Source organism: Argentina silus (assembly GCF_951799395.1).
Source record: "Argentina silus genome assembly, chromosome: Y".
NCBI classification, from domain to species: Eukaryota; Metazoa; Chordata; class Actinopteri; order Argentiniformes; family Argentinidae; genus Argentina; species Argentina silus.
This window is the reverse complement of record NC_139654.1, coordinates 32,106,673-32,133,033: the sequence shown is the minus strand read 5'-3', so window position 1 is coordinate 32,133,033 and position 26,361 is coordinate 32,106,673. Positions and strand designations below refer to the sequence as shown.

The 26,361-nt window shown below is 43.7% G+C and overlaps 1 protein-coding gene across 2 annotated transcripts in view; it reads right to left on the bottom strand.

Annotated features, from left to right (window-relative positions):
- Window positions 1-24,436, bottom strand: part of LOC310824222 (wings apart-like protein homolog) — a 69,020-nt gene extending 44,584 nt beyond the window's left edge. Inside the window, exons 1-11 of one of the 2 annotated variants that reach the window (XM_083697047.1) lie at window positions 24,175-24,436; window positions 23,472-23,838; window positions 22,293-22,923; window positions 21,622-21,926; window positions 21,301-21,422; window positions 11,160-11,255; window positions 9,643-9,804; window positions 5,946-6,082; window positions 3,223-3,334; window positions 1,107-1,337; window positions 784-895 (exon numbers count right to left, since the gene is read on the bottom strand). In XM_083697047.1, the coding sequence (XP_083553173.1) occupies window positions 784-895; window positions 1,107-1,337; window positions 3,223-3,334; window positions 5,946-6,082; window positions 9,643-9,804; window positions 11,160-11,255; window positions 21,301-21,422; window positions 21,622-21,926; window positions 22,293-22,923; window positions 23,472-23,817 (2,254 nt within the window). In that variant the 5' untranslated portion in view covers window positions 23,818-23,838; window positions 24,175-24,436. The remainder of the gene's footprint in view (window positions 1-783; window positions 896-1,106; window positions 1,338-3,222; window positions 3,335-5,945; window positions 6,083-9,642; window positions 9,805-11,159; window positions 11,256-21,300; window positions 21,423-21,621; window positions 21,927-22,292; window positions 22,924-23,471; window positions 23,839-24,174) is intronic. The other variant, XM_083697048.1, reaches the window with a different exon arrangement.
- Window positions 24,437-26,361: the final 1,925 nt, after the last annotated feature.

Below are 26,361 nucleotides of genomic sequence, written 5' to 3'. Positions count from 1 at the left end.
TCTCATTGTCACCCTTCTCATTAGTGTCAGTAAGTTACCTGTTTCTTGGTCAATCTGAAATTCTGAGTGTTTTGAATGGTAACATCTGCCACTATTAACAGTGAAAGCCAAAAGCACAGTTATAAATATATGCACTTGGACTTATAGTGCCATAAGTCCAAGTGCATATATTTATAACTGTATTCAACTTTTGAATAATTTTGCCTGCTGGTGTTATGTACCTGTAGATGTGACACAAAATATTACTTTCTGAATGATCTTGTGAAAGACAAGAGCAAGAGTCATATGTTTTAAACTTAAATGTTAACAGACTTTGCATTACTCATAATAAGTCATGTTTAAAATGAACATGAGGTTAAGATTTTTATCAACTAAATGGAAGTTTAAGGTATTCCATACAGTTTGTTCTATGTTATCTGACTCCAGATGTGAAAGAAAGGCAGAATTATTATTTTATTTTTTTACGCCCGAGTGGCTTACATTTGGTTCCATTGCAATTAAAAAAAATGATAATTGTGACAATGAAAATAAAATTGTTATAGAACAGTGCATTTGTATGTAACTTTTATTGTTAAAAAAAATGTCAGAAGGGACCATTGGCCCCCGGGCATCTTCACATGATCAAATCTGGCCCTCTTTAAAAAAAAAAGTTTGGACACCCCGATCTAAATGTAATTTTTGTGATTCTGAGCACCATGGGTGGACGCCCAAATGCGTTACGCAATGTTGCCCGCCACATTGTCCGGTGGCAAAAAACACTGACAGACAGAAAGACAGACACACCTTTTTCTACAATGTGGTCCAGACCCCCAAGTAAGCGCAGCTCCTCTTTGAACCAGTCCCCAGCCCTCTTAGAGGTCAGCGACAGCAGGGTCTCCATGGCCAAGTGACCCGTCTAGAGTAAACACACAATACTTCAGAATGAACTTCTTCACAATGACAGCTACAGTTCTAATCACTTGATGAGATAGCTTAATAGTCTGAAACAACCAGAGCCTGCTTGGGAAATCCTTGCAAGAGAAAAGTACTTTCCGAATTTTGAAAATCTCTTTATAAATGTAATCTATTATCATCATCATCCTCACCAACACCCCCATCCCACTGACCGTGATGTTCTCCAGGTCCAGGTGCTTGTTGTGGACGGTCTCGCAGAGCTTGCGTATCTTCTCCTTGACCTTGCTCACCTCTTTGGCCGTGAGCTGGTCCTCATGGGCCGATTGGTCCTGCTCCAGCTCCAGTAGGCGGAGCATCAGCTCAAGGCAGGCCCGGTCCAGGTCCATGTTCAGCCTGTCCCTGCTCAGAATGTACATCAGAGAGGCAGTGCAGAGAGACAGGTTCTACACAGAGGAGAGGAAGAGGAGAAGAGGAAGGGTGAATGGTGTTTTCTTTTTTTAAAGTGCAAGCAATATTTTTGAAGTCTGGAAAATAAAATTAAAAAGAAATGTCCCCTGGTATTTTCACATTACTTTGAAAACATCAACATTGAAGAGATAATTTGAGGTTCAGCTGTGCTCCATTTATTGAAATTGGTACAATGGAACCTATGGAATAGAGTGCCAAGTCCTCCCAAAATGAGCACGCTTCAAATATTCTGAAGTATCTGACATATGTAATGGACCCTGAGACAGGATCAATTGCTAGCTTAAAGGGACACTTCACAATTTGTTAACATCATATCCATCATCTCCAGTATCATACCAGTGAAAGCATATTAAAATAATAATAATAATAACTTAAAAAGGCAATTTTCTCCATTCTGAAGTAAACGAGGTAAGAGTACCACTCAGTCCAAATACATTTGACTGAGTAATTTAATTTAATCTTGTTTATTGCTGTATCAATCCTGCCTGAAGCCCTGGGACCTAGTTTCTGTTGAAAAGAATCTGTTTGAAACCAATTGCTGTCAATCTCTAGTGGGAGGGGCTGAAACTTCTCTGCAAGGTTTTTAAGTCCGACTCAGCTTTGATTAGAACTAAATACATTTGAACTGAGTGGTGAAATCTGTCTGGTCGTTAACTGATTGTTAGGTGGGAGGGGCTGCAACCCTGTTAAGGTCATCAGCAATTACAGAATCTGTACTTCTATCCTGACTGTCAAAGAGCGACAGCCTCCTGACACAAAGACAAAGGAGTCAATCTGTGGAGTCCATCGAGGAAGGCCTGAGAGGAAGGCCAGACTACTAAGTAGTTTTTATTCTATTTGATTCTTTTTTCACTACTCTGAGTGTATTGAGCGCTACCTACATCTTGCATTGCCCACAAACCCTCTCTCTCTATACCGGCAAATATCACAATGTGCTTTCTCCCCATTCCTGTTATTTCATCATTCTCAATCTCATTCTGCAGCTCATCCAGAATGCTGCCGCTGGTGTTCAATCTCCCCAAATTCTCCCATGTCACCCCCCTCCTTTGCAGATTCAAGACTGGTGCTCGCCTACTGGGCGGCAAAGGGAACAGCCCCTCCCTACTTGCAAGCAATGGTCAGCCCCCAAACCCATGCCCGATCACTCCGCGCTTCCACCTCGGCTGGCCGCCTGGCACCGTCGCCTCTACGTGGATGCAGCAGTCGCGCTGCTTGGTCACAGCTTTTCACTGTCCTGGCGCCCCGCTGGTGAAACGAGCTTCCCACTGCTATCAGGACTGCAGAGTCACTACCTATCTTCCGTCGTAGACTGAAGACCCATCTCTTCAGGCTCCATCTTGACTGTCCCTCCTAAAGATCTCTTCATCCCCACTACCCCCTTGTACAGTTTCTCTCCTGTAAATTCATTATAAATAAACAAAATAAACAAGTAATTCTTCCTTCTTCTTGTGACTGCCAATGGCCCCTGGTCCTAGCATAGATTTGTTTTTCTTATGATGACTGATGTATAGATGATTCACTTACTTTGACAAATGTATTTGTTGTAAGTCGCTTTGGATAAAAGCGTCTGCTAAATGTCAAAAATGTAAATGTCAAATGTAAGAGAAAAGGTCCTAAGGAAATTATGCCGATTATGTTTTTCTTTTTAATTCAGTGATTTTCCAAAACTACAGCCACAAACTGGCTGTTAAATATCCTGGGTGTAAAATCTACAGGTCACCTGAGGTCACACACCAGCAGAAAGGTCAAATAAGCTGAAGGAGGTTCAGTAAAGCCCACTTTAGAGTGTGAGGTTGGGGTGTCAGTTGTAGCTATGTGGGGTGGATTCTGGTTGAAGACTTGAATAGATGCGACTCCTACCGGATGCTGCGGGGCATCGTTCAGCATCTTGAAAACCTGAGCCACCTTCCCTCTGGCCCTCAGGTGCATCCTGAAACTGGGCATGGCACACCTAGTGGCCAGACTGATTATACTAGAGAGAGAGAGAAAGAATGAAAATAGAGGAGGTTAAGTATTATTGGCGATCGCCTAGTTATGGCCTGAACCGAGCTACCATTGAAAATGCCAAATCACCGTGGCAAATTTCTCAGCCATTTGAGCGCTGATTTCTACACTATTTCGTATGTCTGCTCACCGTGCCAATGTCTACACATCCCCTGAATATTCAAACAATTTGTTTACCAGGTACCTTAAAAAATGTGCATAAAAATTCTGATGTTTTCCAAGTCATACCTACAACTATTTCTATACAACCGATTAAGATGCGACTTTCGGGCACCATCAGGTAATCAGGCGTCAAGGCCGAATTAAGTTAATTGGTAATAAATTATATTTTATAAATGTAATTATCACATTTACATACCCATGGACGATGCATGGTGAAGACCAAAATGCAAACCATTTTGATGAATAATTGTCTCACGTGACCGTTCTAAGATACAGCAACAAACAACATTGCTGCTGGCTGGTTTCAAGATGTGAATGGATGGATTGATCAAAGCTTGGCTACAACATTCGCTGAGATCAAAACAATAAAAGGTTTAGTAAACACTGTGGTTTGGGTGATTACAACTATTTTAGTTTTACCCATAGCAAACAACTTCATCTGGCCTCATGCCTTGGCAGGACAATCGAATGCAAATATTTTGGTCTCAGCTGGTCAACTGCCACAGAACACAGCAGTTGCTCAGAACACTAGCCTGAGTCAAAAGCAAATTAAGTGATTCGAACTCCCACTACACCCTCTCCAACCTCAAATGATACATACAGTGCCCTCCATAAGTATTGGAAAGAGGAAGCATTTTGTCTTTTTTTAGCTCTATACTACAACAGTTTGGATTTGAAATAAAATTATTATTGAGGTTGAAGTAGAGATTCTCAGCTTTACTTTAATGTTTTCTTGGTTAATTGGTTTCACCATTTAGAAATTACAACCCTTTTTACACATAGTCCCCCTATTTCAGGGAACCAATAGTATTGGAAAATTGGCTTGACAGGTGTTTCTGCTTAGTCAGGTGTGTTCCGTCACATCATTTGTGCAGGCATAAGAGAGCCTTTAACGTTTTCTTTTGGAGTCTGCTATTGGTCTGTCAACATGAAGACAAAAGAGTTGTCACTGCAAGTCAAGGAAGCCATTATTGGGCTGAGAAATCAGAAACATATCCAAAACCTTGGGCTTGCCAACAACAACAGTTTGGAGCATCATCCAAAAGAAGAAAAACACTGGTGAGCTCAGCAATCGTAAATGGCCTGGTAGGCCAAGGAAGACCGACAGTGGATGACCGAAGAATGCTCACCATAATGAACAAAAACTCTGTCCCACAGATCAACGACTGTCCCACAGATCAGGAACACTCTCCAGGAGGTAGGACTTCTATCCGCAGAATACTTCACTAGCAGAACTACAGAGGCTACACTGCAAGGTGTAAACCACTAGTTAGCAACAAGCCACTAGTTTGCTAAAAAGTACCTAAAAGTGCCTGCAGAGTTCTGGGAAAAGTGGACAGATGATCTGAAGATTGACTTGGCCAGTCAAGAACTTTCCGCTGTTTGGCCCTGAAAAACTCCTAAGTTTCTTTGGCAGTATGTTTGGGGTCATTGTCTTACTGTATGATGAAGCGCCATCCAATGAATTTGAAGGCATTTGCTTGTACTCAAGCAGACAACTTCTGTACACTTCAGAATACATTCTGCTGTCAGCAGTATCATCATCAATTAAGACAAGTTAGCCAGTCCTTGTGGCATACATGCCCAAACCATAGCACCCCCCCTCCACCATGTTTCACAGATGAGGTGGTATACTGTAAATCTTGGGCAGATCCTTTTTTCTCCAAACTTTCCTCTTGCAATCACTGTGGTAGATAATATTTGTCTTATTTCTGTGAACAAGACCGTTTTCCAGACCTCTTTAGGTCTTTTTTCCAAACTGTAACCTGACCGTCCTTTTTGAGGATAATTAGTGGTTTGAAGCCTCTGTAGTTCAGCTGGTGACATATTCTGCAGATGGTAGTCACATTCACGCCTCCCTCCTGGAGAGTGTTCTTCATCTGTGGGACAGTTGTTGTTTTTTTTAATTATGGTGAGCATTCTTTGGTCATCAGCCCATTTGCAATTGTGCTTTTTCACCAGTGCTTTTCTATTTTTAATAATGTTCCAAACTGTTGATTTTGGCAAACCTAAGGTTTTGGCTATGTTTCAGATATTTCAGCCTTATAATGGCTTCCTTGACTTTCATTGACGTCTCTTTGGGTCCTCATGTTGACAGACACCAATAGCAGACTCCAATGGCAAATGCAAAGCCTAGAATCAATACTAGACATAGAGGACTGTGTATCGAAATGCTTAGAGTCCACTAAGTGATTGGTAAACTTCTACCCTATCGTGTTTATTGTGAGTTAACATTAAGTACACAAATGATGACAGGGCAAAAGAGCAAATGTGGAAGATTGTTGTTGCTTTCAAAAATCGAGATGAGAAAACATACAGCAGTAGAACCAGTGGTCCAACCATGAGGGTAGAGGGTAGGGTGCTAAGTCAAAGTGGTTTCCAAAGGTGGGGATGTGGATTCTTGAGTGGGTTCTTACCTAAGGCATCGTGTGTTGAGTGGCTGGTTGCTATTCAGACCAGTTTCCAAGTACTCAAAGTCGTCTGTGAACTCCTGGTTCTCCCCAAACTCTATGACATCATTGAAGTGCTTTACATTATGCACAACTGTGTAGAGCTGCAGAGAGGTAGAAAAAGGAGACTGAGTGAGTGAGTGTGTGTGTGTGTGTGTGTGTGTGTGTGTGTGTGTGTGTGCGCATGGCGAGAGTATAAACCGGCTTTGCTCCTACAGTTCCATTTATTGACTGGCCTAATTACCTCATCAATAACATTGCTGAGAGTGTAAGAGCCTGATCAGCAGTGTGTGTGTAAGTAATGGTGCGTGTGTTGGCACTGCAGGCCATCTAAAGCCAAGACAGTCCATACATAGAGAGATAGCTTTGTTTCAACCCTCTTAGCATGAGGGATCTGCAGGGGCAAAATGCTAATTGGCCACTAGCCACACTGCAGGCAGATCGTAATGAAACACAGTGCCCCTTGTGCTATGACTCCAAATGAATGGCGACAGTTTAAACTGTGTTTGAAATTAATAACAACAGCTCGGGATATTTGGGATTGAGTGGTGAAACCTGTCTGGTCGTTAACTGACTGTCAGGTGGGAGGGGATGCAATCACAGGATCTGCATTTATTTTGTGACGATCGCAGAGCGACTGACACAACGACTCCAGACACTAAGACATAGGAGTCTATCTGTGGACTCCATCGAGGAAGGCCATACTACTAAGTATTTTAATTCTACTTAAATTATTATTATTATTATTTTTTTTTTTTTTTAAATCATTACCCTGAGTGTATTGAGCCCACCTGTATCTAACATTTCCCACTAACCCGCTCCCTCTATACCGGCAAAAAATTGCAATGTGCTTTCTCCCCATTCCTGTTATTTCCTACATCAGGAGGACACATTGACGCTACACCTCCACTCGCAACCCTTCCAATCTAATCTACTCACCATGCTCAACTGACCACGACCTCACTGTCACGGGAGGACTTTGGAACTGCCAATCAGCGGTCCGGAAAGCAGAGGCTATCTCAGCCTATGCCTGCTTCATGTCTCTCCACTTCCTTGCTCTCACAGAGACATGGATTACACCGGATAACACAGCTACTCCGGCAGCCCTCTCTGATGCCTACTCCTTTTCTCATTCCCCTAGACTCTCTGGACGAGGAGGAGGAACAGGACTCCTCATGTCTTATCCGTCCTACCCTCTGTTGAATCCCTCTCTCTTCTTTCTACTGATGCAGCTTCCTCTACCCTCCTGTCCTCTCTTTCCTCATCCTTCGACTCTCTCTGTCCACAGATCTCAAGGCCGGCACCATCCACTCCACGCGCTCCCTGGCTGTCTGAAACCCTGCAAGCTTGTAGAATAGGGCTCCGGGCAGCTGAGAGGAAATGGAGAAAATCTGGCCTTTCTGATGATCTAGACCCTGATCTCTCTCTCCTCCTCAACTACACCTCATCTGCATCAGCTGCTAAAGCCTTATACTACCATTCCAAAATTCAATCCTCTGTCTCTAACCCAAGGAAACTGTTCTCCACATTTTCCTCACTCCTCAAACCTCCTCCTCTCTGTCTGCCGATGACTTTGTCACCTACTTTGAAAAGAAGGTTGATGACATTAGCAGCTCCTTCCCTCTACCTCTCACCAACAATGCTACCTCTCCTCCCAAACCCACTGCGCAACACCGAGTCTCTGGTTTATCAGATTTCTCCCCCCTCTCCCCTGATGATGTTCTAAAGCTGGTCACATCCAAGCGGGCAACCACCTGTCCCCTCGATCCTATCCCCTTCGCCCAATCCATCTCCAAAGACCTCCTTCCGTTCCTTACCACCTTAATCAATTCCTCTCTATCCACAGGATCTGTCCCAGCTGCCTTTAAGACAGACAGAGTCAAGCCTCTTCTCAAGAAACCAACTCTTGACCCGTCTACTGTCCATAACTACAGACCGGTATCCCTTCTCTCCTTCTTATCTAAAACCCTTGAACGTGCTGTCTCTAACCAACTGTCTAACTACCTCCTTCAAAACAACTTCCTTGACCCTCACCAATCCGGCTTTAAAGCTGGGCACTCTACTGAAACTGCTCTCCTCGCTGTCACGGAGGCTCTCCACTCCGCTCAAGCTTCCTCCCTCTCCTCTGTTCTCATTCTTCTGGACCTGTCTGCTGCATTTGACACAGTAAACCACCCAATCCTTCTCTCCACCCTCTCAGAATTGGGCATCTCTGGCTCTGCACTCTCCTGGTTTGTATCCTACCTGGCCGGTCGCTCCTACCAGGGGACGTGGAGAGGATCGCTGCCCTCACCACTGGTGTCCCCCAGGGCTCTGTCCTTGGGCCTTTTCTCTCTCTCTATACCAAATCTCTCAGCTCTGTAATTTCTTCACATGGTTTCTCCTACCACACCTACGTAGATGACACTCAACTTTTTCTCTCTTTCCCCCCTTCTGACTCACAGGTGGCAACACGTGTCTCGGCATGTCTTGCAGACCTCAAGCTCAACCTTGACAAGACTGAGCTGCTCTTACTCCCAGGGAAAGCCTGCCCTCTCCAAGACAACTCTACTGTGACCTCCTCCCATACAGCCAAGAACCTTGGGGTGATCCTTGACAACCACTTATCCTGTGTGGCGAACATCACAGCGACAGCACGCTCCTGTAGATTCTTCCTCTACAACATCAGAAGTATATGTCCATTCTTCACCAGAGAAGCAGCACAACTTTTGGTCCAAACACTTGGAATCTCTCGCCTTGACTACTGCAATGCACTCTTGGCCGGACTCCCCGCCTCCTCCATCAGGCCTCTGCAGCTCATCCAGAACGCTGCCGCTCGTCTGGTGTTCAATCTCCCCAAATTCTCCCATGTCACGCCCCTCCTCCGCACCCTCCACTGGCTCCCGGTAGCAGCTCGCATCAAATTCAAGACCCTGGTGCTTGCCTACCGGGCGGCAAAGGAAACAGCCCCTCCCTACTTGCAAGCAATGGTTAGCCCCCAAACCCCTGCAAGATCACTCCGCTCGTCCACCTCGGCTGCCCGCCTGGCACCGCCGCCTCTACGTGGATGCAGTGGCCGGGCTACTCGGTCACAGCTTTTCACTGTCCTGGCTCCCCGCTGGTGGAATGAGCTTCCCACTACTGTCAGGACTGCAGAGTCACTTCCGATCTTCCGCCGTAGACTGAAAACCCATCTCTTCAGGCTACATCTTAATAGTCCCTCCTAAAGACCGCTTCACCCTCACTACCCCCCCTATAGTAACCCTAACCCCAACCCTAGAGACCTCTTCATCCCCGCTACCCCCCCTGTACAAGTTCTCTCCTGCTAATAAAATACATTTAAAAATAAATAAATAAATACAAAATAGCCTACTGGCATTACGACTGCCTATGGCCCCTGGTGTGAGCATTGATTACTTTGTCTTATGATGACTGTTGGATAGATGATACACTTACTTAAACAAATGTATTGTTGTAAGTCGCTTTGGATAAAGGCGTCTGCTAAATGCCATAAATGTAAAATGCAAATGTAAGGAGTCAAGTATTAAACAGCAACAGCATGTAAACAAAATGGGTGAAAATCACAACTTTCACAAGGAGCAAAGATGGTAAATGTTTTGTAAAGGTTGGCTGTTGAGGGCAATGTTGTGTGAGATGACTGTATTTCCCAGCATGCCCCGCTCACCTCCTTGTGTTCCTTCCTGCATTTGAGTGCCGTGACAATGTCCTTGTAGGGCTGGGTGGGGATGGTGACTGATTTGATTGACTTGGGCGGTGGGGAAGGAGCTTTGAAAAGCCTGTCGTCTTTATGGAAGTTGGTGTCCTTGCTTCTGCTTGATAAGCTACCCTGAAGGAGCAGAATAAATCAAAGTCAAGACATTTTTTTTTAATAGAGGACACTAATGACTCTTGTATTGAATGCTCTTAGCTATTGTCTCAAATGTATTGTTTGTATATTCTGGATGAATTAACAAACATTATAACTACTATTGACTGAAGGCTAGATACAGTGCCCTGCGTAAATAATGACACAGTGAAGCATTTTTTCTTCTTTTTTTTTTTTGCTTTAATAAAAAATAAAAAAAGCACTGGTGAGCTCAGCAATCGGGCTGGTAAGCCAAGGAAGACTTCTCCGATGGATGACTGAAGAATGCTCACCATAATTAAGAAAAAACCCAAAACAACTGTCCCACAGATCAGGAACACTCTCCAGGAGGTAGACGTGAATGTGTGAGACTACCATCTGCAGAATGTGTCATCAGCCGAACTACAGAGGCTTCACAGCAAGGTGCAAACCACTTGTTATCCTCAAAACGGATGGTCAGGTTACAGTTTGCTAAAAAGTACCTAAAAAGCCTGCAGAGGTCTGGAAAAAGGTATTGTGGACCGATAAGATGAATATTATCATGTCCTAGAGTGATTGCAAGAGTGATTCCAAAATGTATAGCATACCACCTCATCTGTGAAACATGATGTGGAGGGGGTGTTATGGTTTGGGCATGTATAGCTGTCATTAGAACTGGCTCGTGTTAACTTGTGTTAATTGATTATGTAACTGTTGACAGCAGCAGCAAAATGTATTCTGTGTACAGAAACATCTTGCCTGCTCGAGTTCAAGCAAATGCCTCCAAATTCATTGGATGGTGCTTCATCATACAGTAAGACAATGACCCAAAACATACTGCCATGGCAACTAGGGAGTTTTTAAGGGCCTCAATCTTCAGATTTAAATCCAATTCAACATGCATTCAGCATCATTTCCTGATGATAAGACTTTAGGCAAAACGTCCTCAAAACAAACAACAACTGAAGATGGCTGCAGCACAGGCCTGGCAGAGCACCACCAGAGAATATACCCAGCTTCTGCTGGGGTCAATGGGTCGCAGACTTCAGGCAGTTATAGGACTGTCGATCAAATATTAAACATGAGTGCTTAATTTGGACATTATATGAATCTGTCCCATTACTGTTGGTGCCCTGAAATAGGGGGACTATGTATAAAGTGTCATTTCAAAATGGTGAAACCAATATGTACATTAATATCATCAACTAAAAGCTGAGGATCTATACTTTAACCTAATAGTAATTGTTTGATTTCAAATCCAAACTTTTGGAGTAGAGAGCCAAAAGAAGAAAAACATTTTCACTGTCCCATTACTTACGCAGGGCACTGTATGTTAGGTGGGGGGGGGGGGTTCTCACCAGAGCAGTTTTGGAGCGGGCCAGAGGTGGTGGGGGCATTTCATCAGGCTCAGGCTGGTTCCAGTGGCGGGCATTGTATACAGCTTTGGCGGGAGACTGCAACCACAGACTCGGGGTCAGTTAAGAGGACAGATTCCAAACAATGTCTGACACAATTACTGATTAAACACAGCACTTAACCACATTGAGGAATCAGTTTATTGTGAAGGCATATTTGATACTCGCAATATACTATGGTACTACCAGTTTGCCACTAAGAACCAGCTGTGGGTATCTTTCTGCTTGAGTCAACTATACACACAGCAGGTGTTGTATTACCCTGACACTATTGTATAAATGTGTGGTGGGCTATGTCAAGGTATGTCTAAAAGCAGACAACCCTTGACCTAGTTCCTTAATTTAGACATCAGACTTTATACTGCAATGTTTGTTCATTTAAGTGACCTAATGTGTGTGAGACTGTGTGTGCGTGCGTATGTCAGAATCGACTGCGTGTGCGCACATTATCATTTCATCCAAAGTAGCCCACAGACCCAAAATAAAAATATGGTCCTGTGTATTTCTCAAGAAGCTGGTAGGATGGAGCATAGAAGAATCTAACTTCAAGGATAGCCTGCCAACATGTGCCCAATTTCTGGCCAAATTGGAACGAATGACGTGTTTCACCTTAGACGAAACGTTGTTAATTACAAAACTTTTGCCACCAAAAAAGCTTAAAATATGTTTTTTTTTTATCTTTTACCAAGTATGTGGTTTGAACATGTGTTTTTGACTGAAATGATCATCAATTCACTATTGGAACTGATGGGATAAGACCAATGTTCTCTCTAAGCGGCACACGTGCACAGCAGTTGAAGGGCCCACACAGCAAAAGTTTTAGACCGCGCACAAAATAATCTGCACAAACTCCATGATAAAGAAGTGAGCCAATTGATTAGGAGAGTCGAGCTGTTATTGTTAAACTGTTGATGGTACTTCAAAGTAACAAGTCTAAATGTTTGGCTTCATCCTATTTATGGGTTCTCAGCAACATTAGGCCTATTACAAGCCTTGCAAGAATGTTTTAGATTGTAAATCACTTATTGTTCAATATCATTCTCTAATAAAAAAATATGAAACCAAGACTTTTTGTAATAATTACATATGTGCATATGCCCATGAGAACATTTCAGGAATTATATATTTTTTTCTGGACTATCTGCATTCACTGCCATCATTCCTAAAGGAGAGGTGAGACTTCCTCTCTCCCAATCACGATTGGGGCTGGGACCAATGCACATTTTAAACACGCCCATTCTCCTGAAGGCATAGAGCTTTGGCTCAACTTCAGCTTTTGCTTTTGAAGGAAGTTTGGAGAACAGCTTGAAAATGGTGGAAGATTTGAAAGAGCCGTTGTTGAAGAGGTTCTATACTATGTTAGAAATATCCCCACAAAGGGGGTTTTGAGATTATCCCTTCCGGGATGAGTGACTAGCTCTGCACAACTGGAGACAAACGCAGCTTACTCTCTACCAAAGACAGACTCAACCATGGTACCGTCAGCACAACAAGCTTTACGACATCCAGGAGGGTGTGTTAGACTCAAGCCCCGGAATCGGATCAATTACGTAAATATTAACAACTATCGCTTTCATCTACAACTATTATGGCATTGCAATGTTTCTCCAAATCATTACAATTATGATTGAAGTAATCTTTATTAATGTTAGACAGTAATAGTGGGCATCTCTCACTAACATTTATGGATCCCCATTGCGAGGACTGTTATTCATTGTGTGTTATTTAGCGTAGTTATAAAATTCCATCTTTATAAAAAAGTGCTGTTTCTCTTGCTTTGATAAATGATGGCTTTATGAACAATAGACATCAAATACCCATCAGATTATTCATAGAGACTGTCTGTAAAAGAACAATCCAGAGTTTAACTTAAGTATTATTTGTGGTAGCTTGAGGTAATAATTTTTTGCCCTGACTGTGTCGCGAATATGTTAACACCAGTCACCCGCCAAATGCAAGTAGATTTTGCCATTGGCGGGTAAATCTGTAAATCTTACCAGCCACTTCGCCAGGTAGCCAACAAAGGTTTGCGAATATTATGCTTCAATTTAAAAACGAAACTGGTGCGATCTGCAATTATGGTCATCGTTGCTTCAACATTTGTGACAACACTCCTCCTGCCTCCTCCAACTGACTACAACTACTGCCCACTCACGCTTCTCCTGACTTTCAAACAAACCCCAAAGTCTTAGAGCTTTCTTCGTTACAATGTCTCTGGGGACAACCTAAAATAAAGCAAAACACTCATTCAAGTAGACGTGACAGGCACGTACACGCAATTTACACGTGACCGCGAGATAGAAAACATGCAGGGGAAAATACAGTTAGGTCCAGAAATATTTGGACAGTGACACAATTTTCATAATTCTGGCTCTGTACACTACCACAATGGATTTGAAATGAAACAATCGAGATGCAATTGAAGGGCAGACTTTCAGCTTTAATTCAAGGGGTTGAAAAAAAAATATGGTATGAAACATTTAGGAATTGCAACCATTTTTATACACAGTCCCCCATTTTCAGGGGCTCAAATGTAATTGGACAAATTAACAATCATAAATAAAATGTTCATTTTTAATACTTTATCGAGAATCCTTTGCAGGCAATGACTGCCTGAAGTCTGGAACCGATGGACATCACCAAATGCTGGGTTTCCTCCTTTGTGATGCTTTGCCAGGCCTTTACTGCAGCTGTCTTCAGTCGTTGTTTGTTTGTGGGTCTTTCTGCCTTTAGTTTTGTCTTCAGCAAGTGAAATGCATGCTTGATGAGGTTGAGATCAGGTGATTGACTCAGCCATTGCAGAATATTCCACTTCTTTGCCTTAAAACACTCCTGGGTTGCTTTCGTAGTATGTTTTAGGTCATTGTCCATCTGTACTGTGAAGCGCCGTCCAATCAACTTTGCTGAATTTGGCTGAATCTGAGCAGACAGTATATCCCTAAACACTTCAGAATTCATCCGGCTGCTTCTGTCCTCTGTCATCATCAATAAACACAAGTGACCCAGTGCCATTGGAAGCCATGCATGCCCATGCTGTCACACTGCCTCCACCGTGTTACAGTCATGAGAAAAGGTTAGGACACCCCCCAAAATATTAAGTTATTCTTTTAAAAATATGGACATATCAATATTTTATCTTCTTTCTAACAATATCTATAGATAAAGGGGATGTAATTGAACAAAAAACAATGAAAATGTAACTTTGTAATCATTTATTTAACGAAAAATTAACAATAATGCCAATTCCTACTGAGGAAAAAGTTAGGACACCCCATGCCCTAATAGCTAGTATTGCCCCCCTTGGCTGAAATAACCTCAATTAGACGTTTCTTATAACTGTCTACAAGTCTCTGACATCGATTGGGAGAAAGTTTTTCCCACTCCTCCTTGCAGAATTCTTTCAGCTGTGGGATGTTAGAGGGGTGTCTTGCATGCACAGCCAGTTTCAAATCAATCCACAGCATCTCAATAGGATTAAGATCCGGGCTTTGACTTGGCCATTCCAGAACTCTCAATTTCTTTTTCTTGAGCCATTCCTTGGTAGATTTACTGGAATGTTTTGGGTCATTGTCATGTTGCATGGTCCACATCCGCTTCAGCTTCAACTTTCGAACAGATGGTCTCACATTTTCCTCAAGCACCCTCTGATACAATACAGAATTCATAGTGGATTCTATGATGGTGAGCTGACCAGGCCCTGCTGCAGAAAAGCAGCCCCAAACCATGACATTTCCACCCCCATGCTTCACAGTTGGTATGAGGTTCTTGTTCTCAAATGCTGTCTTGGTTTTGCGCCAAACATGTCTACTCTTACTATGCCCAAATAGTTCAACTTTGGATTCATCTGTCCAAAGCACATTGTTCCAGAAGTTCTGGTCTTTCTCTAGGTGTTCTCTGGCAAACTTTAGTCTTGCCCTGATGTTTTTTTTTGACAGCAGGGGTTTCCTCCTTGCACACCTCCCATGTAATGCAAACTTGTTCAGTCTCTTTCTTATGGTGGATGCATGTACTTTGACATCAATTGTGGCAAGAGATACCTGTAGGTCCCGTGATGACATTCTGGGATTGTTGGAGACTTCTTTAAGCATCTTTCGGTCAGCTCTTGGGCTGAACTTGCTTGGGCGGCCTGACCTGGCCATGTTGGTGGTGGTTTTAAATGTTCTCCACTTGTAAATTATTTTCCGGACAGTGGAATGGCTAATTTAGAATTGTTTGGAGATCTTTTTATATCCCTTCCCAGACTCATATGCATCTACAATTTTTCTTCTGAAGGCCTCAGAGAGCTCTTTTGATCTCGCCATGGTGATGCAACTCACTTCAACAATCAAGAGCAAACCAAACTAAATGTCTGAGGTTTAAATAGGACAGGCTCCTCCAAAATCCTCTGTAACGATGTTCTAATCATTTGCACCTGATGTGGTGCTCTTGATTATAATTTTAGGCATTTTAAGTGGAACTAAATGTGGGGGTGTCCTAACTTTTTCCTCACAAGAAGATTGCATTTCTATTAATTACATTTTACCAATCATTTTTTAAATAATTTGTTTCAGTTGTATTTGTTTAGTTTTATTACCTCAATTTTTCAATATTGTTCAAATGAATATCAAATGTCCATATGTTTGAATATGTTGAAAAAGACAAAGGTTTTCATAGGGTGTCCTAACTTTTTCTCATGACTGTATATAGATGATGTGGTATGCTTCGGATCATGAGCAGTTCCAAGCCTTCTCCATACTTTTTTCTTCCCTTCATTCTGGTACAGGTTGATCTTAGTTTCATGTAATTCCTAAACCCTTGAATACCCTCAAATTAAAGCTGAGAGTCTGCACTTTAAGCCCATATTCATTATATAACTGTAACTTGAATATGTTTTGGTAAACAGGTAAAAAAAACTAAAATTGTGTCAGAGCCCAAATATATATGGACCTAACTGTATTTAGCGGTATTTTGACAGGGATAGGCGCGAAACTTAAACGTTGTTCTGTGCAGGGAGTAATTTCAAATGCGTCAGAAGTCATGCTAATGTAGTAATTGGTAATTTGGCGTCACCCAAGTGCATCTGTCACGACCAACACAAAAATCATAACGAGCACAGCAGTTGTCAGGGATAATCCCTCATACCACCAGTACATCCTCTACAAAATATATGGAAATAGGCCAAATGACCAAAGAAACTCCCAGGTTGAACTTGGCGCCTAATCTAGGCTTGCTGTGTGGTTTTGCTTTGATTATGCTATCATAGACACTTACTTTAAATGTGTTGCCCACAACTGCAGGCTAACTATTGTTTAGTGTATAATAATTAATTTTGTTGGAATTTAATTGGTAGTTTAGTATGCATGTACGTGCATGTTTTTCTTTAGTTTTTTTTATGTAAGTGCATGTTCCGAATAAATCTAGCCAATCAGTATTATTCATGTTATTACTTGGATAGCCTGGTACAATAATAAATGAATGCATCAAAGACTCATGTTTTTTACCAGGGCAGGAATTTACCCGCTAATCGGGTGCAGCACCCTTTGAAAAAATCTAAGTTTTACGGCCACCATGGCCGAAAAAGCCCTCGGAGATCACAAATTGCTTTTTTTTTTTTTTTCCTCGCAGAGACATTGACACCAATGAAATCATTTCCTAGCTACTTTTCACCGTCTCTACCTAGCTCCAACTACCTCAGCCCCACTCACTGATCTATCGCAAACCAATCTTGCCTTTCACTTGCTCAACTTGATGCAATTCTGTTATTCTATCAGAGCCAAATGAATGGCGCCGCCGATGCCGGTCGCCGTTGTGAGAGCGTGCATTTTTTTAGCATTTATGTGTTTTCTAAATTCTCTCATTGTGAGAAACTCACTGGCACTGATATCCTACGACAAGGACACACTTCTACATTACAACTTAGGACCAAGTATTTTGGATAATTATTTTATCGACCCGGCGTGGCCGACGGAGATCAGAAGGATCCCCCACAATAACAACAATGGGAGCGCGCCAAAAAAGAGGAGGAAACACCGGGGAAAGCGGGCAGGCATTCGGAATCGGCTGAGAACTCAGGCCCACCGTCCACCTCTGCCTAGCATACTTCTTGCTAATGTCCAGTCTCTGGAGAACAAGACGGATGATCTCAGGGCGAGGATTACTTTCCAGCGAGACGTAAGAGACTGTAACATCCTTTGTCTAACAGAGGCTTACCTCATTGGTACCAGACCGAGTCATCTGCCCTTCCGAGTCCTTCTCTGTTTTCCGGGCGGATAGAACGGAGGAGTCCGGCAAATCCAAGGGTGGTGGAGTTTGTTTCATGACCAACAACAACTGGTGTAACCCTATCAACGTAACAACGCTTTCTCGGACCTGCTCGGCGGACCTGGAGCATCTGACCATCTCATGCCGCCCATTCTACCTTCCCCGGGAGTTCAGCTCAATCATCATCACAGCCGTCTACATTCCACCACAGGCCAACACCGAGGCAGCGCTATCGACCCTACATGATACGCTGTGCCGGCATCAGAGCAACCACCCTGAGGCGGCGATGATAGTAACAGGTGATTTCAATCGGGCTAACCTTAAAAAAGTTATGCCTAACTTCCGTCAACACATCAAGTGTGCCACCAGGGGAGATAGAACTTTGGACCATTGTTATACTCAGTTTAAGAATGGGTATAAAGCTGTTTCCCGCCCTCCCTTTGGGAAATCAGACCACTGTGCCATTCTGTTGATGCCTGTTTACAAACAGAGGATCCAACAGGTAGCGGTTGTGAAGAGGGAAAGCGGTGGTCCGACCAATCAGAGGCCGCGTTACAAGACGCGCTGAGTGACGTCGACTGGGATATGTTTCAATCAAGTTCCAGCGATGTCAGCGAGTTTACAGAGACTGTCTTGGACTTCATCTCTACATTAGCCGATAACATCGTACCAACTACAACGGTAAAGATCTACCCCAACCAGAAACCCTGGGTCGACAGTTCCATCCGTGCCGCTCTGAGGGCTCGCACCGCCGCTTACAACTCCGGGCTGGCATCCGGCAGCATGGAGGAGTATAAAGCGGAGTCCTACAAACTGCGGAGGGCGGTGAAAGCCGCCAAGAGGAGATATGCAGACAGAATGCAGGCGCAGATGGAGAACAACGACACCAGGGGCCTATGGCGAGGACTACGATCTACTACGGATTACCGGCACACACCCCCCTCAACCGGAAGTGCAGATGCCTCCCTAGCCGAAGACCTGAACTCTTTTTATGCACGGTTTGAGGCTGGCAACACCACCGCTAGCGCGCCGGCTAACAATAACAACATCAGAGTGCTGGCTAGCGCAGCTGATGGGAGTTCACACACTAGGGCAGAGCAAGCACTCTCCGTGACGGAACACGACGTGAGGAGGGCTCTGCTGAAGGTGAACACTAGGAAAGCTGCTGGCCCGGATGGCATTCCGGGGAGAGTACTTAAGACCTGTGCTAACCAGCTAGCTCCTGTGTTCACTACCATATTCAACTTATCATTGGCAAATTCAGTAGTTCCCACCTGTTTTAAAAGATCCTCCATCGTCCCTGTGCTCAAGATCACCTCCCCAGCCTGCTTAAATGACTATAGACCCGTGGCTCTAACCTCAGTGGTCATGAAGTGCTTTGAGAGGCTGATTAAGGAATACATCTGCTACTCCCTCCCTCCGACCCTGGACCCACTGCAGTTCGCATATAGACCAAACAGATCTACGGACGATGCAGTTTCCCAGGTCCTCCACACCACTCTCTCTCACCTTGACAGGCAGAAGGGGGGCTATGTGAGAATGCTGTTTATAGACTACAGCTCAGCGTTCAATACCATAGTCCCCACCAGACTGGCTGATAAGATGATTGGCTTAGGACTGAACATTCCCCTGTGTGCCTGGATCCTGGACTTTCTGACGGCCAGGCCACAGGTGGTCAGGGTGGGTAGACACACCTCCAGCTCACTCATACTGAGCACAGGGTCCCCCCAGGGCTGCGTCCTTAGTCCCCTCCTCTACTCCCTGTACACCCACGACTGTGTGGCTAAGTCCAGCGAAAACTCTGTCATTAAGTTTGCGGACAACACAGTCGTGGTGGGGCTGATCTCAGACAACAATGAGAAAGGCTACCTGGACGAGGTGTCGGACCTGTCACTCTGGTGTCAGGAGAATAGCCTCATCCTGAATGTCTCCAAGACAAAAGAGCTGATTGTGGACTTCAGGAGAGCACAACAACTAAGGGCCTGGACATCGATGGGACTGCTGTGGACAGGGTGAGCAGTTTTAAATACCTGGGAGTCCACATCACAGAAGACCTGACCTGGACTACCCACATCAGTTCTCTGGTGGGAAAGGCAAGGCAGCGCCTGTTCCATCTGAGGAGGCAACATCACCGTCTAGTACGGTAACAGCACGGCCCAGGACAGGCGAGCTCTGCAAAGGGTGGTACGCCTGGCAGAAAAGACCATGGGAGCTTCAACCCCCCCTCTCCATGTCCTGTACACCAGGAGGTGTAGGACCAGAGCCTACAGGATTATGAAGGACCCTCACCACCCGAAAAACGGACTGTTCCAGCCGCTGCGGTCAGGCAAACGCCTCCGCTGTCATGCAGCAAGAACAGAGAGGCTAAGGCTGAGTTTCTTCCCCCACGCCATCAGAATCATCAACGATGACCCCACCAGTGCCCCCCTCAAGTCACTCACACACTCACTGACATCATAACACATATGCACACACATAATCATCCATCTGCTGTTTATATTGCTTACACTGTTCATATTGTTTATTTTTTAGTACTTCTATTTTAATTTTACTCTGTGGCACTGTCACTTTTGCATTTCACTGTATACTTGTATGCACGTGACAAATAAAGAATCTTGAATCTTGAAATCAGCAGATGTCCACAGACAAGCATTCCTGCGTCATTATTTTGTAGAAATGTAGTTTCATCCCTGAGAAATAAGCTTATTTGATTGTACAATTTTTTTATTTTGTGGGATTCATAAATATTCAATATAATTCAAACCCCCAGACATAAGGAATCTAAAATAATGGTCAAGTCACCCATGAACCCTCCAAACCACTCCTTTAAAAGATTTTATCGGCCAATATGGAATAAAAATAAAACATAAAAAAATAACATTCGTAACAGTCAACTTGCTTTAGTAGCCTATATTTACAATGTAACCCTGCAGCCCTAGTAATAACAATTGTTCACACAAACCAGTTTCTCTGGCCTCTGAATAAACGCAAATGTACTTAGTGCCCTGCATTTGGCATTAATGCCCTAAGAAATTGTGCCCTTTGCAAGGTCATGATGGCCTTGACCTAAAAAAAAGGACATTTCAGGCCTGCTTCAGACTCAGGTTATGTTGACTTCAATGCAGGCAAAAAATTACCAAGCCAGTCTCTCAAGAACAGTATGTAAGGTTGCCACACACACACATTGCAAATGCCATCCCTCATTTTCACAGACAAACATATTGCCGCTAAAGAAGAAACAATTAAATTAAAACAGCAAAGAATCGTTGAAAAAAAGCCTACTGTTGTTTTAGTACCGTGCTGTGTGACCTAACTGGTGCTGTCATGATGATGGGCATTAAATGTCCATACCAGAGTCATCTCTGGTCCACATTATAAGGCTGGTATGTTTTCTTCATTCTACTCGAATATTGCATTCTAACTGATGTTGCAGAAAAGATCATTTATTGCTTGAAGCACAAATTCACTCACCTCCCCCCCTTAAAAATCAACGATGGGGTGACACTACTTTCGGTTTTACGAACGAGATGCAACAGTGAATTCTAATCATGTAACATGATTGATATGTCACTGTAACTTCTCTACAATTTAATTTGGGCAGATTTTACAGGGTAGACTATGTACATTCTAACTTTCTCTAATGATGATTTGGTTGAGAGTTTGGTTGCCAAAATCTCTCGTGGGGATTTTTGGGTGCCCGAACTTTGATCAGTAAACATAATAAATATAATGAGGGGTAAAAATTGACTGTGACCGATTTATTTCAACCTTGTGTCATGCTGACAGATGAAGATTTATTTTATCGGAACCCCTGTATACACACACATTTAAGTACCTTCCTTACCTTTTTCGGCCCACTGAAGATCTTCATGCCAATCTCCTTGGATTTGTCTCCTTGTTTTCCCAATCGCTCCTTCCGTCTCTCAGACCCAGTAGGGCTCGAGCCATCGGAGGACTCCAGAATATCTGAGATGGGAGGATGGGGGGGGCAGCACAATGATAACAGGTATAACAGTGAACTCAATATGACTGAAACACCTTCAAACTGCTGTAATGAGTGTAGATAACTGTCAGCTAGCATTAGCCTGCTGTCATTGTTGGAAGTAAGAAGGCTAAAAGAGATTCTAATAAACAAACAAACTGTCTGTATCCATGCCTATCTTACCTGTATTGCTGCTGCTCTGAGAATCGCTAGGCTGGGGACTGTTCACACTGGCAGATATGCCCGCCATGACTGCTGCTGCTGCTGCAGCCACCACAGCCTTCTTGGCCTTCTTCTTCTCAGCAGCCTGGGAGCCCTCCTCCTCGCCGCTGTCGCTTTCACTGACGTCATCAAAGCCAAAGTACTTGATCTTGTAGCTGTTGCTGCCGCCGGCTGCGGGGTCCGCCCCCCCATCCCCCTCCTGGCCCTCAAAGCCAAAGAACTCCAGCTTGGTCTCCTTCTTGGTCTTACTCTGTATGGGTCTGAATCTGGTTCACAGAGGAATCGTTTACATCCACGAAACAGTCAGTAGACACAGAAACACAGCAAAACAGAGGAGGTGCTTCATCAAGACCATAGATGCACAATGCTAGGTTTTGTGAGATGTTTGGTAAACACTGTATGGAAAATGATTATGGAAAGCGAAGCGAGTCTGCTTAGACAGGCCTAGGCCTCTATTGTTATTTACAAATGGGGAAAAGGTAATTGCACAATGGCATGCAGTCTGTGCATACACAGACTGACATAGTTGGCTAGTTTGCATGGAGAATTTCCATTGAACTGTGATGTAGTTCAGGACCAGGCTTAATCTGTGTCCGGGAAACTGTCCCAGAGTGTACACAGCCGGGGTTTACCTGGTGGGTTTAGTTGGGGGTATGTCTGTCTTCTTTCTCAGCCTGCCGGCCTCCCCCAGATCAGCAGGAGCCACGCTGGTCGTCAGCTCATCTATGCTGCGCTCTATAGAGTCCTGGCTGGTGACGTTACACACCGACAAACAGGACGGGTGCAGCACCGTGTAATCCCGAAGCCTGCCCCTGCCAGCCGGTTTGGCCGATTTACTTGCCTTAGTGCCACTACCGCTAGCAATGGACACGTTGTTGGGCTTCAGTGCTGTGTTGGAAACGGCCGGCTTGCTGTCACTAGCTCCACCGTCGTCTGAGGACTTGTTGGAGCGGTTGGGCCGGCGGTATGTCCTGCAGTTGGAGGCCCTGAGGAGAAAGGGGGCAGGGGAGATACTGTCAGCAGCAGGCTCTGCTGAGGCCTCCCGGTCAGCACTTCTTATCCCATTGGAGGAGAGCCCATCCTGGCAAGTTGATGACTGAGAATCTGCACTAGCCCCTGTTGGTGCGTCTGTTGAATCTGAGGTGTCCTTGGGGACCATCTTTGAAACTGTGGAATGGGCATTAGGCCTCTGGTTACTCTCTGACACGTTTCTGTTCCAGGACTGGTTGTTCTTTACTTCGCCTTCGTTAGACGTTTGCTTGCCTGTGAGTAAATGAGAATTTAAAAATAATAATAATTTAGGTCAAGCAGTTTCTCACAGGCACATTCATATTTGGAAATAAAAGTACAAACAGAACCCAAATTCTGCAGCCACCCTACAAGTCCTACACACCATGACTATGGTGTTAGACCTTAGTAGGCTTAACATTTTTAAGGGAAAGAAAACGATAGCAACCTATCAGAAAAGCCAGTGTCCGATCTTACTGGGGCTAACTGTGACTCAGCTGCATTCAAATGAAACCTGTCAAAGGGCCTGTTTGAAATTATGCTGCTGCTGTACAGCATGATTTATCTTTAGCAGACTGCCAGGGAGAAGAGAGATACGCTGACATTGAAGCTCTCAGCCAGCAGAGGCTAAAAAGCCCACGAGGGGGCCCATTAGTTTACCAGCTACAGACCAGCTCATAACCATCATCATCATCACACATCATATCTTCACATCACATCTTCCTTCCATAAAATATAGCAGTCAAGGCTGCGGTATCCAACTATTACCTGTGGAATCATTTGGCGTTTAGGCGATTTCTTACCTGCAGATGTGATGCTTGAGTTCTCACTGCAATCCACTGGGGCCATGGCACCACCCTCTGCAGGTTTAAATTGGGGCACACTGTGTAAGGTGACAGGTTTGGACTCACTGTCACTGTCAAAACTGAATGGGTCCTCTGAACTGTCATCATCCTCAATCCTTGGCCTCTTGGGTAACTCAAGAACCTCAGGCTTCAGGGTGGGACGCTTGGAGCCCAGTTGGGCCTTGTACGTGGTCTCCCCCCATTTGGTGCTTATAGTGGCCTTTTTATTGGAAAAGACCTCGTCAAATTTTGAGTTGGCCTCCCCTCCTTTGCGACTATAGGTTTTACCAAATCTAGATGTCATGATTGATGTGTTACATATTCTCTGTGGGGATAAAAGAGGACAACAGAATTGGGTAACGTTATTTCAGTTATACATTTCGCTCAAACAATAGTGATGCCTTCTTCACAACACAGATTAGTGCCAGCGTTTATTGATATCATATAACTACAGCTGATTTGGTTTATCTAGCTAGTGTGCTAACTTCGTGTTAGCCAGGCTAGGCCTGACAGCTGTGGATGCGTTGTTTACATTTGAGCTACTGCTAGCTAGTTACTTCATGCATGGATGAAGGAAGGAAAGGTGCAAAGAAATTTGGCTAAAATAGCAAACACAAAACCAACATATGGCTCTAGAAATACCGAAAACATGGCTGGCTACCTCGCTCAACTCCGAGGGACCGCTTCTTCTGTACCCGGTTGGGCCTCGTCTCCGGTGTAATCTTGCACAAAATAAGCGCTTAACTCCGTTCAACTAAGTAAATTGCAATTTCTGAAACCGGTAAAGCTTTATGAGCTACGCCAATAAGGGAAAACTAATGTTACAGAGTAACATATGAAGCCAATATTGTTTTAAATTCTTTACAAATTCCTGACTTTATTTATTTTGTAGCGCTAATGACTGGCATCAACGTTTCCCCTCTCTTTCTTCGCTGCAAAAGCAGAGCTCAACAAGACTGCAAATGGCCAATCGGCGAATGGAATGTTTTCTACGACGCGTTGGGGCAGTGTGTGATTGGGTAGGAACTGACTGAAAACCTTTGTGATGAAGCGCAAAGAGAGGGGCGCGACTTCAGTAGAGTCGATAGTAGAGGGCTCCTTTCCATTCCAAATTGACACATCCCCTTCTCTTTCTCCCGACAATTGAGTGAGCCCTTTAGTGACGTTTTGATTACATTCCTGCGAAGGGGATTGAGTGAGGGATAGCCCAAACAACCCTTATATATATACCCTCATACCTGTCTGGGTACGTCAAAAGACATGTATGAAACAGCGACCACTAACGGCGGTGTTGAATGCATTGCAGTGCATTGTGGCATACCCTTTGTGCTGAAGGGATGTTTTTTGTTGACGTGGATATTTTGAGGGGACAGAATTCCCCCTTTCCTTGCTTACAATGGAATGGAATCGCCATTTTACATCCGGGTAAAACGTGATTCCCCCTTGAGTGAAGGGAAGGGAATGCATTGAAGCAAACACTTCTTTTAGAATGGAAAGGAGCCACGGTTTAGTTCTGCTCAAGTCTTCTGTCCCCAATGTAGGCTTGACAGATTTCTCCAGAGATCGTTGGATTTCAGCACATTTTTTATGATAAAATCATACCAGAGATTGTATATGATACTTTAGATGCTTTACCAGAACCTAAATAAAAGTGTTTTTTTTTGCAGTCTGTGCACAGATCATGATGTCTAGTTAGTCACTGATGTTAACTTATCGTCATTATAAGTGTATATTTGACGTGTATTTCTGAATTGTTGATCAAAGTACAACAAAAAAATATTATAAATGTAATCAAAAGTGTGTCACTACCTGATCTAAAACGATAAGGTATGTCAACGTAAGCCTACTATGGTATGAATGAGATGTAGTATTTTGACATTTCTCTCTCACTGCATACATTTTTACTAAAGTATGGCCTAAGTAAGTATGGCCTAAATAGTATGCAGTATGGTTAGGATGCAATACAGTATATACTTTTAGTAATCAGTCACTGAGAAAAGAGCCATTATAGTTTCAATAATGACTTTCTCTCAGCGGGCCACCTCTTTGATAGATTTAATGGTGTGATTGGACAAAAATTGTCTGGGGATACAGCTGACTCTGCATCGATGGCGAATGTATCCAACTCAAATAATTGCATCAAATAATTATGTTCCCGGTGATGATATTGATGAAGTCAGTGCCTCCATATTCAAATCCCAACCCTTTACCACCAAGAAGGTGCTGGATGCTCTCTAAATATAGATTGGTAAAAAAATCTACAGGGGCAGACTTGCTCGATCCTGGTCTTTAAAACCAGGCAGCACCCCTAGTGGCTGAGCCCTTGTAACTGCGCAGGTGCTCACACTTCATAAAGGAGGTGACCCAAGTGAAAAGCTCATGTTTAGCTAAAATCCTCAAAACTCTGGTGAATGTCCAACTTTGTGCCTTTCTAAATTACAACTGTCTTAAAGTAACTGTCTTTAAGTAATTGCCAATCTGGCTTTAGGGCTGGTCATAGCACTATTTCTGCTGCATCTCTAGTGAATGACAGTGTTAATACTCGTCATATGAGGAAGCACTGTGCATCCCTCTTTATTGATCTTTCTCAAGCATTTGACACTGTGGATCACTCTCCATTATTGGAAAGACTGTCTTACATTGGCTTAGATCAAGCTGCTTGTAATTTAACTGATAGAACTCAATGTATTGTGGCTGATGGTTTGCAATCCCAGTTCTTAGACGTCACTAAAGGAGTATCCATGTCCGTACCCTGAACAGTGCATTCTATAAATATCGAGGAATCTGGATGGATGACAAATCCGTATTTTAAAACACATGTAGATACCCTTACCAAAAAACGGAAAAT